Consider the following 15,809-nt stretch of genomic DNA (forward strand, 5'->3'; position numbering starts at 1 on the left):
AGTGTAGTATGAGCTTCATAAGCAAGTTACTTCTCAGTAGCAAGAAAGTGACTATAAAAAATGAATAGAAATAGATTTTTTTTTTTTTTTTTTTTTACAATTTACAGTACAATATACATTTTTTTAAAAATCACTCAGAAGCCAAGACCCTACATGCCAAGTATAAACCCTCAGAGGACTTTAATGGCAAAAAATTCAGAAGGAAAAAGACTCTGAATTGAAAAGTCAGAATTTTGAGCTCTAACTTGTAGAGAGCTGAGAGATGGTAGAACACTTGGTATTAATTTTATAATAATTCTTCCAGCATCTATGTTATCCTTCCCTGATGATCAAAACATACACACACTCATTCATACTTCTGGTGCCACTAAGGTATCTGAATAATAAAATAATAAAAGCTCATTACTGTGAGAGTAAGGTTTTCTTTCAAAAATGCAAGAAAACGAAAGCTTAATTTAGCAGTCTCTAAGGATTTGGAAGGTAAGTCCAGATGCCTGACCAAGGCACTTGGATAAGGAAATTCTGTCAGAAATGGAAAACAGGTTTTTCAGAAACACTGATGCTTAAATAGTAACTAAAGATGCAGCTAATTTGCAGATTTCTAGTATTTCTTTGGCTGTTTTAGATAATAGAAGGAAATTTCATTATATATTTTTATTTCTGAATTCAAATTAGGAACCATAATTACCACACTTAAAAAAACCCCATGAAATTAAATATTTCAATTTGATTCAAGCTTTCACCTGGGGCTAGTTCATCTTTGTTGAATCCTATGTGCCTACTTTCACTTACAGGCCACAAAGAAAGAATGGTTTCACAAAGACTGATATAAAGACTTATTTCATGTTCCTAAACACTAAGCTGAATCTATTAAAAAAATTACCAACAGTTAAGGGAATATCTTCAAACTGAAGCATAGGGTTTTAACACTGAATCCTAATAGCAAGGATTACAAAATTAACACATCATACAATAAACTAACATTCTATTAGTACCAATTTGTAATGGAAAATGTATTAATCTAAATAATAAAAGCTTACTGTTATTTTATTTACAATTACTTTAATCCCTTTTCGTAGGTATAAGAGAATGATTTTCTTGGAAGGAAGGACTGTTTTCATCAATATGTAACCTTTCATGTAATAAAAATGGAACAGAGCATATCTTCAGATAATTGTAATGTATTAATAGTTCATGTAACCTTTAGTACCTTGCAAAGTTTAGTGTGAGGACAGTTAAGTCACTCATCACTGGTGAAACTGAGCTTTCGAAATGTCACATTGTATCACTGACTACAGATACAATAGCTGTATGGACATATTTCTATTCAGTCTGGAGAATAACAGCATTTAGTCCATGGTCAGGAAAATGCACATTTCAGATCGATGACAACTTTACATCTAGGGAAAAAAAAAACTTAAAATTTCAATTAAATATCTCTGCAGAAGATATTTTAACCACACAAAATTAAAAGGCATAAAATAAAACAAATGAATTTTCCTTTTTTATAATCTTTTCAATAATCTGTATGAAATCTGTTACAAAATATTCTGTTTTTCATAATATCTGCACAAACTCTTATGGAAATAAAAGTCTGTACAATATTAGAAATTGCAGGCACACACACAATATCTATGCATTATTTTTAAAAAAAATTTACAAATGAAAGTTGTACGTCAAATTGAATTAGCTTTAGAATTGTATACACAAATATACTACAGATCTAAATGCAAAAACAAAGATCCTATCAAAATCACAATTACTAGGAAAATAAGTTCGTATATGCAAAGTTTTGCCTAAGGTTATTAACAGACACGAATATTCATCAATCCAGTGTAATGCCTTCCAAAAAGATTTTTTTCTCATCTGTTTTAATATCCAATCATGTAAATAAACTGGCTTCTGATACAGAACTTACACTTCTAAACAGATAAATGCCTTATTCTGTGTCACGACATAGGATCCAGCTATGTTCTCTCCATAGCATTTTCACTGATGATTTGCCAATTACAGAGGCCTTTAATGCACGTTTTGCAGTTACTTTCTTTGACAATGCATAGCTCTTTTTTTTCTGTATATTTTCCAAAATCACTGTCTTACTGTTTTGCTGTCACCTTTGCTTCCTATTCATCACCTGCAGACCTTCAAATGCAGCTGGGGAGTTTCAGTTCTCTTGCCACTATATCTGTTTAATAATGGTTTCAAGCTCCAATCATCTCTATCAACTAATCACTGATAACCTAAGAACAAGAATGGCCTACTAGTCTAGATAAAAAAATCTCTTGTCACCAAGTGTTCTATCCAACATGGTCAACACAAATTACTAAAATCACTGCTTGATTCATTCATTGATATAATTGATATTTCCTTTGTATATTTTTCAATTTCCAGCAACTGGCAGCTCAGGCTTCATGTGCCAGTGAATTCAGTAAATGGAAGTGTTGCCCCTTCTTTTAAGGTTGTTTCATCACGATTTTAATGGGTGCTCTGAATTTTAACATTTTGAGACAATAAATAGAAAAAAAAAATCATCTCCTTGTCATCTTCTTTAGGCCACATGTGATTTTCTCTATATATTTCTTAAGAGAAATGTAGAGACATTCCCTTTGTATTTTTGCTGGGCTGATTAAAGAACCCTACTCTACTCACGTTTTTCTAATTCAGAAACTATTTCATATGTATGCTTGTTCTTGTTACCCTTCTTTGTATTTTTCACTGCTCTGTTTTATCACTTTTGAGTTGGCAAGAATGAGAACTCATACAATATTCACAACGTGGGTAAACCATGAACATACTGAGTGGCACAACACCCTCTTTTCTGCTCTCTATTCCCATTGTAATAGTTTCTTTGCTTTTAAGCTACTGAATATCAAGCTGGCATTTCCATTGATCTCTACTCCAGTATCTCTTTTCTGAGTGGTAATAACTACTTTAGAGATCATGATTGCTTATATATTTCTCCTGTAAGTAGTATTTTATATTTATCAATGTTATGCAATAAAATCACTCTCACACAGTTTTCTCCCCTTTTTATAAATGGGTTTCCATGAGGACATTTAATAGGTTCGAGTATAGACCACTGGTCTCAGCGGTCTCACTGCTGGACTCCTTAGCGACTTCCACCATTAGGAAAACCGATCATTTTAATTATCTTTTTTAATAATGAGTCAGCTGTCTACCCATAAGACGATCTCTCTCTCCTATGTCATGGAAATCTCTATAATATCCATCAAGGAATTAAACATTGTTGAATCTTACCTAGATTTTTAAAAGACTTATCTTGATCATATCTCCCTTGCTCTCACTGCTCTGAAGAACTTTTATGATTTGAATCATGAATTTCTTTTGCAAAGGTCATATTTACTCTTCCACAATATACATTATTTATGCATTCTGTAGCTCTATTCTTTATTATGACAGGTTCCAAATTTTTTTCATTGAAATATTGCTCAAAGAACTGTAGTTTCTTTAAGGGAAACTGCTCTCATATTCATCCTTCAAACCCAAATATAAATTTCTAAAATCAGATCCTGTTCTTCAGACTCATGTCTCTTCTCATATTTCATTTTCTAGAATCTATTTTGATCTCACTTTCTTCAGATTTCAGTATCTGCATTTTGATGTGCAGTAATGATGCTTCCCTACGTATAAAGCTGCTCACTTACTCTATCGTTGTCCCACTCACTAGAACTGCAAATAAAGTTGTGTGCATTCATGGTTTCTGTCTTGCATATTACATCCACCTCTAGATCATGTTCCCTACCATTACCCTACTGTATTGAATCACATCTAATTCTGCAAAGCATTTTCTTGAATTATTGACCATCATCTGCACAAATAGTGCTATTTCATTTGTTGCCCGTGATAGTAGAGGATTGAACTCAGTAATCCAAGGAGGCCCCTTCCAAATCTGTGTTCCCTGGGTTTTAAAACTCAGCAACAAAAGATTAAACAGACATAATGCTCAACACTGCAGACATCTGAGCAGAAGCTGTCACTTATTTTTGAGATGTACTCCCACCTTGCTGTCTGGCATGAATTCAAAAAACATACTACCATGGTTAAGCACCAGTACTGTCCTTCAACTCTGCCAAGATAAGGGCTCATAAAAAAGAAATAGCATATTTGCTGGAGACCTCACCTGATTAGCGATTGCTATACAGAAAACAAGCACTTAATAATAAGGCAGCCTGAGAAATGCCCAACTGTCAAAACTACAGGAATCCAGCATTTTGAAATAAGATCAGTTCCACTATCTCAGCTTCCTGCAGCTGTTACTAGAGAATGTAAAAATATAGCTATTTTAAAAAGACATTCATTAACTAATTCACTTCTTGCAGTTTTAATATTTAATACTCTGAAAAGATTTATTTGAGCAAATTAATCAATGGACTTCTGTCACATGTATAAAAATTATAAAATTATGTTGAATTATGACAGGCCATTCTCCAGTGTATTTTCCTCTCTTTCTACTGATGAATATACACTGTACAGTTTTGCAGTTCCAGTACAAGGCTGGAAATGTGCAATGTACACTGGAAGGAACAGGCTACCTTTTAAGTTTTTGTAATGTCGTTCTTCTGCATTGCTCAGAACTAAAAACCAGACAGACAGTATACGACCGTGCTCCGTAAGAACTAAGTAAGGAAAGCAGAACTATTCTAAAGACTGTATATGAAGGTCAAGACTGATCCTGGCAGAAGTTCATAAGGATAGCAAGAGACTTCTGGGGAAGGAAAAATTAGTGCCTAAGAAAGGGTGGCTTTAAGACTGCTAACAAGAATAGTGCAAGCTAGTGCTACCTTTGGCAAGTGTTATTAATCATATACCGTAATTTCCTAAATCCCACCATTTTTTTATGCTTAGAGCCCTGAACTATGTCAGAAATCATTTAGGGAATAAGAGTTTGCATATCTGCGCATTTCATGAAACAGGAAGCCGTCAACTTCCAAGAACAAAAAAATATCCATGCCAGAATAGCATTTCTCGCTCTAGACTAATAACTATAAAATAATAGAAAAATAACAGAGATATTCATCTCAGTAAGATGGAAACAAAAAAGCATCATAAAATTCACAGATAAAATTTTTGAAAGCTATCAGGCTTCTTTTAAGCAACCTTTCTCCACTGACAAACAATCTGCTGCACCCATTATCAAAAATAATCAATATACCTTTTCCAGACCAGGCTGCAAGGGCAAGTCATGATGGAAGAGAAAATACTGGACACAAGGAAAACTCTTCTGTTTCATTTTTGCAACAGCATGTACCCACCAGCAGGTGGTCTTTTGCCAAGCACAGTTTTTTTTAATACATTCTGGTTCACATTTGGCTTTGCACAAAGAGTTAGATCACAGAGTACTCAAAAAAAATTGTTTTAATATGTTGAGAAATTACTTGAGTTGCCATTTGTGGGGGGGGGAAGTTTCCCAAAACACACATAGTAAGTAGTCCATGGGTTCAGTACACACTGTTTATAAAAATAGCTAGTAAACACAATCACTTTCAGATACCTCTAAATCTTATTCAACATAACCATACTAAAAATTCTTCTAATCAAAATTTAAATTTGATAAAATTTATTACAGCGTAGGATTCATTCTACCATGAAAGACTTTTCTAGCAGTGCTGTTTAATTTTCTCTTTCCTACTTGATATTATATTTAAGCCTTAAGTGTGAAGTGTGCCATGTCTCTCAAAGTGAAAAGAAATTACACAGGTCCTTCTACTTTTTTGTTAAAAATAAAAAAATAAAAAACAAGCAGAAAAGCCCCACCCCTCCCTCCCTCCCCCCCAATCCTAACTATACTTGGAGAATCCTTCACTTGGTACATTTCCAGTTACAAGGTCTTGGCTTCCGCTGAGCACAGTTTGAAATAAAATAATGCAGCTTGTTCCTACTGCTGGAACATGCAGAGCAGAGCGTGCAGGCAAGGAATCACTGGCTCCAGCCCAACACTTCAAACCTGTCTTACACTGTCACTCCAGTCTTGGAGCAGTTTATACACGAAGTTGTAAGATAAGAACACACAGTATGAATACCCCTCCCCACAAAAGAACCAGACAAACTTTTATCTTGGACAGAGGCAAAGGAAGAGGAATAGCAGAAAGACAGGAAAGAAAACACAACCCTACTTGTGAAATGGCTCATTAAGGAAGGCAAAGTGACAGGTATGTAATTCTTCTTCCCATGCTCTGTTACAGAGAGAGATATTAAACCAACAAACCACAGACATTTTGAAATGCTTTGGTTAGCCATTCTCCTCTTTCCTTTTCTGTGATAATTTACATTATTTTCATTCTTCATGTTTCTGAAATAAATATATCTCTTTTATATTTTATTTACTTCCCAGGAGGGGATGTATTTTTGTTTATTTTAGTAAAGAGAACCATACTACTCGGTAGATACAAAGGTTTGTACTTTACAAGAGTTTTCTACCATATTAAACTTCATACTACTTAAATTCCATTAGTTATATGTGGGACTTGATTATAAACATTCAATAATTATTGGTATTTCCATGAGGTTATTCTAAATATCCCAGTTTTACTTACCTTTCAAAATTATATTGAAATAGTTATTCTGAGATTGAGTATGAAGACTTATTCTCTTTCCTTTTCTTACTTTGTATTAACAATTATTCTTTCGTGCTTTTCATGTATAGTATTTTAGCCTTCAATATTTTCTTGCAATTCCAAGCAGTTACAATCTCAAACACAAAGCAGGTCTGGGTCATACAGTAAGAGGCCAGATAATAGTACACAAAATGGAAAAGGAAGCTTGTATATTAGAAAGGATTGTCCAAGTACTTAGTCCATAGCACTAGAAAGTAACATTTATTAAACCATCTTATATTTGTTATTCATAAAGGAAAGCAATCAATACCCATTTACAGAGCCAACATAATGAAAACTTAACATTCTCTTCTGCAAAGAAATCACAATCTTATTGACTGATAAACTTTGAAATGCATAACACAAAACTCTAAACTAAATCAAGTTGTGTATTTGGTTTTGATGTACAGCCATTTTTAGAAGAGAGTACTCTAGTGTTCAGTAGCTTTCATCTTCCAGGTCCTTGATGGAGGCTAAGAACCATTAAGACTACACCTTATCAAACAAAATTGCAAAAAGTCTGGTTTGTCAATGTATTTCAGCTAACTATTCGGGTCCACGCAGAGGAGGTCACTAAAAGATCCACCTGACAGTATCATTTATCTATTTTTTTTCTGTTAAGTATTTTTATGAAAAAGGAACTTCACTATGGCATAACATGTACACAACATCTGTATCCAAAACAAACAAAAAATCCTTTTTCATTTAAACATTTGAGATAAATAGAACTTCAGCAAAAAAAAAAAAAAAATCTCATAGATTAGTTGAGGTTCGAAGGGAACTATGAAGACCATCAAATCCAAATTCCCTGCTCAAGCATGGTCAACTGGAGTTGGTTGCTCAGGGCCCTGACCAGTTGGGTTTTGAGTATCTCCAAGGATGGCGACTCTACAACCTCATTCAAGTATTTGACCACCATCCCAGTAAAAAAGCTTCCTCTTAAGTTAAAGCAGAATCTGCTGTATTCCAGTTTGTGCCCATTACCTCTTGTTCTCTCACTGGATGCCACTAGGATGMATATGTCTACATCTTCTGTACTCACTGCATACTTTTTGCAGGGCAAGAACGTTCATGTATTTTTTGTTTTTATATATTTTTTAAAATAGAGATTTTTCTACAGCAAACAAATTCAAATATTCTGAATGGCTAGTAACTCATCAATGTGCACTTATGTATTTTTTCTGAAACTATTACTCATAATTATTATTAATTATTAATTATAATTAAATGTATTGGCATGGAGTTTTAAAGAAAGATTATGGTTATTTCTAACTACAAAAGCAGGGTTTCATCTCTGCTAAGTCTTTCACCAAGTAAAGAACTTGTTACGACTTTCTGGATATTCACTCATATAGGAAGTCCAACTTCAGTACCATATTCTATTATTTTTTTTACAAAGTTTTAAACCTTTTTCTTCAAATTCTTGAAACTTTACAGAATTTCCTATACATGATTGTCATTTTTAAAAAATACTGTGATTAGAAGAAATTATTCTGCTGTTTACTTACAGTGCTCAGCTTACTACAACAAATGAGGATGCGGCGTTCATATAGCATACTGGCATAGAGATGCAGCATGTTGTTGACATCAACTGCTACAAAATACTCTGTTAGATTTCTCTAGGAGAGATAAAAATAATTTCTGATTAATAATATTACAAAAACAAGACTCCTAAAGTAAAAATAAGATTTCATTCTTCTATTATGCTACATCCAATACATGATTTAAAGAAAGAAAACAACAGGTCAGGTCATCTTGTGCCAGAGGGCATTTTAATTGCAGTATCTTTCCCCTGACCTTTGGACGGGTTAGGCATTGGATTAGCAAGACTGATGATGTTTCATACGCAACTTTAAAACGAGATATTTCTCTGAGAAAAATATAGAAATGTCAAAACTCCCTGGGATAAAGCACAAAAATATCTTGCAACCTAATAGTAAAAACAGCTGTCCTAACGGAGGCTTCTTATTTAACAAATTCAGATATATTAACGACACAAAACCAAGTATTTTACCCCAGAACAAATTTGATCATTGGAAATACACATGGGCATTTAACACATAGGCCAAAAACAGTTACACAAGTCTTCTGAACTCCTCACTTTGTATCTTCAGACAATCTTTTGCCCTTGGTTGAAGACAGAAAGCATCTCCTCAGGCAGCTGTGGAAACTGCAGGAGGAGACAGAATTTTCTTTCTATCTCTCTCTGAAAGTTTCAGTAGATGTCCACCGCCAACGAAGAGGCAGAATTCAAACACCCAATTTCCTCTGCATGTTCATCAATATGTTTACACAGTATAAAGAAAAATATAGTTAGAAAAACATTGTAAGCAAAGCTCATTTGCAGACTGTCTTTATAGACAAACCAAGACACAAGGAAATAAAGTTGCTGAATCTGTGTATACACTTTATGAGCAACACAGGTTACTTTCATGCTGTGGTTGCTCAGAATATTAACAAATAACTATGCACAAATCATTGTAAATACCTGAAATCCAAAAAAAAAAAAAACAGAGCAAACTACACAAGCTCTTAGGCCCCTCTATACCCAACCTACAGGCCATCCAGTCAGTCAGCAACACTGTCCACTCATCCTCATCAATGCACCCCCCTGCAGCATGCTGTAGTGGCACAAATCATGTATTATTTACTGAAAAATTATGATGTTTTCTAATAAGTAACAGAATGAAAACTTTGGAATGTGTTTGTAAGATCTTTTTGCACAAAACTAAAAGTTTACTGTGTAGATAGCTTGACCGAAATATATTATGTTCTTGTAGAAAGAGGCTTTTACAGTGCGAGGCAAACAGAAAAAGGTCTCTCGTTTGTAGAAGGGTATTTTTACATCTTTAGACACAGAACTTGGGGGGGAAAAAAAAAAGTCTGGAAAGGTTAATACAGCCAAAAATGCTGAATTAGGCAATTTGGTTCCAAATGCTTCTTATGGATGTAAAAGGACTGCTATACAGTAAAGACAGTCTTATACAAAAGGCACACACGAAAGCAGAATTAGATTAGTCATGAATTCAAGTGCAATCTTAATCATCATTAAATAAAAAAGCACAGAAAAGCAAAAAGCAAATATGATTTAGAATCTTAAAGCAGCTCAACAAAGCCCATTAGCACTTTTGACAGATCCAAAGATAACTCTAAAACCACCAATACTTGGCCTGAAAAGTCTGCCAAGATGTTTCATACTGTGCAAAAATATGTTCCACAGCTTGCCATCCAAACATAAAGAAAGAACTAAAGAAAAATTAAAGGTTGTATTTGGAAGACTTCTGTACTAGTAAGAAGATAGACAGATGAAAAATAAGCTCATTATGGTAAGCTTCAAACACATTAATATAAAATAATTATTCAGGTGTTTGTTATAGAAAAACTATAGCCAGAGACAGGTATGTTCTAAAAGAAAGAAAACAGCCAACACATTTTGCCAAAAGCCTATTAAACTATCACGTACTTTTCCTGTATTTCTCATCCCATCTGTGCTGATTAGCATGATATTTGTGTCTAAACAGAAGCTGTCTTCTCTAAGGCTCTTCTTCCCTCTCTCACTCATCTTTCCACGATGCCAAAACACAGCACATGACGACACAATTACCGCAAATGATTTGAGTTAAAAGAATTTCCAGGTAGCACTCAAATTAGGGGCATTACAAAAGGAGTAGATAATCCCTACATTCTGTCTGAAGATGTAGATATGTTTCTGGGTATATATGTTTATAAGGAAAAAGTATCAACTAGTGAGACGACAGAGACAGGGACTTGATATGCAATTATTCTTTCATCAAGTTTATTCAAGTGATATAGTGGCTTTGACAAACAAATGTACTTTCAGATGGAAAGATTTGTAAGGTTTTAGTCTTCTTTGCTCTCAGAAATTTGCAAATAACACCTGTGAAGCATGTGGGTTGCATGGTAATGTATTGATACTAAGGAAATTCACGTGTTAGTTCTAAGCTTTATTTATAAGAAAGCTGTCATCTTTGAAGATGAATTTGGGACTTACACATGTATTTTGAAAGATATGTCTCATAAGTGACAAAACCATGAATGAGTTAAATAAATACAAGTGAAAGCGTTCCAATTTGCAGTATAATTGTTGTACATCTTGTTTTCTAGGATTTAAGGCTCTCTTGGGACAGTAGAAGAGGGACTTTCAAAATAAAATAGGGGAACTGGTTATCTGCCTTCCTCTCAAAGCTCAGTAAGAGTGGCTACAAAATTCCCTTATACTCCTATACTCTTTCCCAAATCAACTGTTTATTTAATCATTTGCTATTTAATATCCATAAATGCACATGCACTTTTCATTAACTTTTGAGATGAAAAACACTCATTTGCTTCTCTTCCTCCATCATATAATGACAAACTCATTTAAAGAACAATACGCTTTAGCAACTGGCCTAAATATAGAAACAAAAATTTGCTGAGAGGAAAAAAAAAATGAAGGAGCAGAAGTAAGAAAAGATTATGATGAGTGAAAAGACAGTTACTTTGAAAAGTGAGATTGAAGAGCACAAACATAGCACCACCAAAAAAAAATTCATCATATCAGACTGCTAAATTACCTGATATTTTCAAAATGCAATAGATAGTGCATGTCTATAAATTTCATAGTAAGCTATTTCCTGCAAAGATCCAAGCTGTTTATTTCTGAATTGACAACGCATTTACAAATCCTTCACATAACTTAAGAACTCTTTTGAAAAATTGAATTCTTAGTTGTTATATACAACTGTGCACACTAAATTATTCTATGGATCATTAACCATYTTGGTCTGACATACAGCCAGATAATTTCAAGTTTGTTAACATTCTAAATAGAATTCCGTGCAGTTCTCCATTAATCATTACACACAACTTCGAAGTTTGATACTATTAAAACCTTTGCTAATACAGGTTTTAAAATGTAATTGCTGGTAAGATATACAGTAATTTTGAATAAGCAGGCCAATCGATTAAAATCCATGAAGAATTATGTTCATATAATGTGTTTGTATCATTCTCTAATATGCTGCAATTCTACATGAAAGTTGCACTGACAGATAGATAAAATATTCATGATGAATTATGCAATGCTATTCATTAAAGGAAAAAAAGAAAAACACAACAGTAAATACCTGGAAAATGTAGGGCAGTCAGTGGCAGTAACAGTTAGATCAAAGGATTACATTTTTAATATTTTTCTTTCTTACACTGAGGCCTATGTTTTTAAACGTGCATACGCATTTATGGGACTATGTTTATGGGAGGAAATGTTCTCCCTTCTCTTCGCAGAGGTACTCTGTTCCACCCCGGACAGGGTGCTGCGAGCCCGCCCTTTTCCACAGCCCCGCTGCGCAGGATGGTCCCCTCGGAGGCACGTCAGCACCACTCAGTGGTTCAGAGAGGACGCTTTGTAGCATCACGAGGCACTCCTTCCCTTGAAGGCTGAACATTCAGCTTTCAAAGGGCTTCCAACTCCTTCTGGCCCAAGGCCTCGGCTTTTATAACAGCCTTTGATTCATGAGTGTTCATCCTGTCTCCTGCTCAAATGTTTTGGGAAGCTGACTCATACCTTCAAATATAAGCCAACATCACTGGCAGATGTAACCAACATGAATACAACTATACTTTCTGAAGTATTCAGCACATAGTGTATATATTCTTAAGCTGTTCTATATCAGATTTACTTTTAATCTCTGCCACTGACTCCCTACCATTACTAGTTCATTTCTCTTTATCCTACAATTTAGTAGCCTGTAAAATGAAAACAAACTTCCTTGCTTGCTTTTATGATGATTTGAGGCTTATCAAACAAAAATTGTTAGAAAATTTGAGATGATTATCATAGAAGAGATTAGCATAAAATATTACCCCTATTAACAAATAACTTCATGTCTGTGTTAAGATAGTATATATACCAGACTGATAGCTGTTTTAGCTTCAGAAACTGACTCCTGAATTAATCCTAATGTATCATAATTCTAAAAAAAAAANAAAAAAAAAAAAAAAAAAAAAAAAAAAAAAAAAAAAAAAAAAAAACCAAACAAAAAACACAACACCCTTAGAGAAAAAAAGAACTTCTATTAAATTTACTGACAGGATATGAGTCAGTATGAAAAGTCTACAAAACAGAAAAGCTTGCAACTATGTTTTAAAAGGGGAGGAAAAAAATAGTTAAAAAGTTAACTGGTGTACAAATCACCCACAAATAGAATGGAGTGCTGTGATTATTCACTTCTTTTTTAAAATATAATAAATGGAGGTATATGGTGCTAAGGCAGACCTCAAAATGTTCAAGCAAGAACACTTGTGGTGTCAGGCAAAAAAATACACTTGAAAGACACAGAAGGGGCATATTAAACAATATTCAAGAGAATCAACTGCCAGTATTGTCTCCCCACAGAACTGTCATCTGGTTAGAAATCTGAGGCATGCTAAAACACACACAAGGCAACTTTACGAGGCTTAAAAAGTCTCCAAAAAAAGTGTCCCTAAAGAAACTGGGCATTTTTGACGTTTTCAGAAAGCCACCTAACAAACAATTCACTTTTACTGGTCTCCTGTAGCATTCTCACAGATGAGCAGATCTGCTTTTCTTTTCTACCCACATTAAATTGTCCGTTAGTCATTTTCTAACCACAAATGCAGACTGTGAACTCTTGAATGCCACTGCGTAAATACGACACAAAAGGAAAATGTAATCACAAAGAAAGAATGATGGCCTTAGCAACTGAAGCTAATAGCATACTTTAAAGGTAGCACAAAAACCTACATATCTGGCTGTTACTCTGACTCAACACAGAATATTTTAAGAAAAAAATATATGATAATGTCTGAATTCTGACAGCACCTTGGAGAACAAGGCAAGTCAGTACTGAAGTGGTATTTGATCTTTTTTAAATACTAGGAAGATAGATGTTTCACACATTGAATTCTTTTATTAAAGATATTCAGTATCAAGATTATACCTCTGGCTCAATTATTAAGTTGCCAGAACATTTTAATAATTGAAAACAAAATACTACACTGAAGTATTTTTTTAATCTGCATAAGAAAAATATTTGCTTCTTTAGCTGTGAAATTATCAACTTTCAATTTAAAACAAAAGTACTTCAGAACTCATGAGATGAAAACAGACAGTGTTTTTTAAGTTAGCTCTAAAGCTGAAGTTCCTCAAAAGATTCTTCTCTTGTTTTCACTGTAAATAAAAGTCTTAGTAAAATGGATGAAATTCCTTTCTATCCAAATCTTGGATGTTTATGAAAAGTAGGATTCCGATGGCACTTGCCCAAATGGCAACCAGATCTGCTTTGGGATTACCTTAAAAAAATGCTTCATAGGTTTATTGTAGAGAGCTGATTTTCAAGCAAATTAACACCACTATTGCCTTCTTAAACTCTTTGAAATGCTGGGATGTTCCTTCTATACAGAAAGTTCCAAAATCTCTGTTCTTCCCTTATTTTGAATAGGCTGAAAGTATAATGTATATTTTCAATTTCCTCACTTGTTAGAATGAAAAAAATTACGTTAATGGTAGGTAATAATAGTAATAATAGAGTAGTAATAAATAAATGGCTTCATATGACTGACTTACAGCTAAATATTATTATTTCGTCAATCTCCCATTCTCTTCTTAATTAAAATGACATCTTAATCTGATCGTTTTACACTAACTCTCACTTATTCTATCATTTATTTTCTTCAAACATTAAATACTATACAACTATGGGGTACCTTAAGAGGTCTGTACTCATATAGTTAGTGACAAATTATTTTTCCCATACTTACTATAAACTAACCACATAAATATTATTTCAACATACAGTAATATTTTACAGAATCTAATGTATTAGGCATTACTAGCCCTAATGGAGGTAACAATAGTTATCTATTTTCCTGACGACATTAAAAAGAGAAAGTGCACGATCCTCTACAGTACTCACATTTTCAGGTATACTAGGAAGTTCTCTGATGTCAGGCACAGTAAAATAAGAGTGCTAAAATAGAACAGCAAATATTGATTATTTTGATATTGTCAAAGGCAATCTAAAGTCACTGCTCAATATTAGTAATAGCCATTCATCAGCTAAGCAAAAATTACCAATTTTTTTTTTTAATCAACTACCAATATGACTTGTTTTTCATGGATTTCAAAAGCTGCATTCTCTTCTCAGATCAGAAATGCTATATAAAATGCATTAGGATAGAAAGTATCAAATAGTCCCAAAAAGACAGATTACAAATTTTTTGTTCTTCAGAAATACTGTCATACACAGACTCAAACAATTTACAACATACGTCAAGAGAACTTCAGGGCACTCTATCGTTCAAGCCATCTTTCTACAGCCCACTGCAAGATGCATGACAGACTGTAGGGAACACAATAATAAGTAGATCGTCTTCTCATTTACAGCATTAAGTTTTATTAAAGACAATATTGCCATTATGGAAATTTACTGAAAAGTTCCCTGTAAGCTTCTCTTCCTACTTACTTGAAAAAAATACATTGAACTTCTAAATAGCTCGTATATTCTTTAAAAGAAATAATTTGAAACAGATATACTGGTCTTGCAATCTAATATTCAAGCAAATTATCACCACTAATTGCTAATCCATTATACTCTTACAGTTTTCAATTGTCTGTATTCAAAGAAAGCAGGTTCACTCTAGTCCCCATTCTGGTAATGCAAGATTTACATGATTCTTGGTTGGGGCTTTGGGAAAAGAGAAGAGAGGATGCAACTAAACTCTTGTAAGTCGATGTTACACACAAGTTATGTTATTTGTAAATTTTTCATGATCTATTGTAGGGCTACTTATTAATTACTTGCAGAAGCTTTAAAGGCTGTTATATTTTTGGCATAGTTCAACAATTAGTCCAATTTTCCTGTACACATACATACATACGCACACGTACACACACATTCATATACATATAAATATATATAAAATGTATTTCAGACTTTTCAATACTTCATAAGTGGTCTATAGCCTGAAATACAAAGTGGGTAAAAAAGCTACATTGCATACAGAAGCTAGACATACAACACAAATGTTTCTTTTTGATACATCACTCTTACTTCTGTTGAGAAAACGCAATGCAAAAATACAGGAATAGTATACGGAGACAACTACTATATCACAAATAGGAAAACACCTAACCCAAAAAAAGGTTTATAGACAGCCAAACTAAAATGTATAAAG

At 33.7% G+C, this 15,809-nt stretch overlaps 1 protein-coding gene across 6 annotated transcripts in view; it reads right to left on the reverse strand.

Annotated features, from left to right (window-relative positions):
* DENND1A (DENN domain containing 1A) overlaps window positions 1-15,809 on the reverse strand; it is a 221,461-nt gene that overhangs the window by 107,678 nt on the left and 97,974 nt on the right. For all 6 annotated transcript variants that reach the window (XM_085300458.1, XM_085300456.1, XM_085300460.1 and 3 more), the window contains exons 8-9: window positions 14,549-14,602; window positions 8,123-8,233 (exon numbers count right to left, since the gene is read on the reverse strand). In XM_085300458.1, coding sequence (XP_085156584.1) covers window positions 8,123-8,233; window positions 14,549-14,602 — 165 coding nt within the window. The remainder of the gene's footprint in view (window positions 1-8,122; window positions 8,234-14,548; window positions 14,603-15,809) is intronic.

Source organism: Rhea americana, unplaced genomic scaffold (assembly GCF_003343005.1).
Source record: "Rhea americana isolate MKP2758 unplaced genomic scaffold, rheAme1 scaffold_164, whole genome shotgun sequence".
Lineage (NCBI taxonomy): Eukaryota > Metazoa > Chordata > Aves > Rheiformes > Rheidae > Rhea > Rhea americana.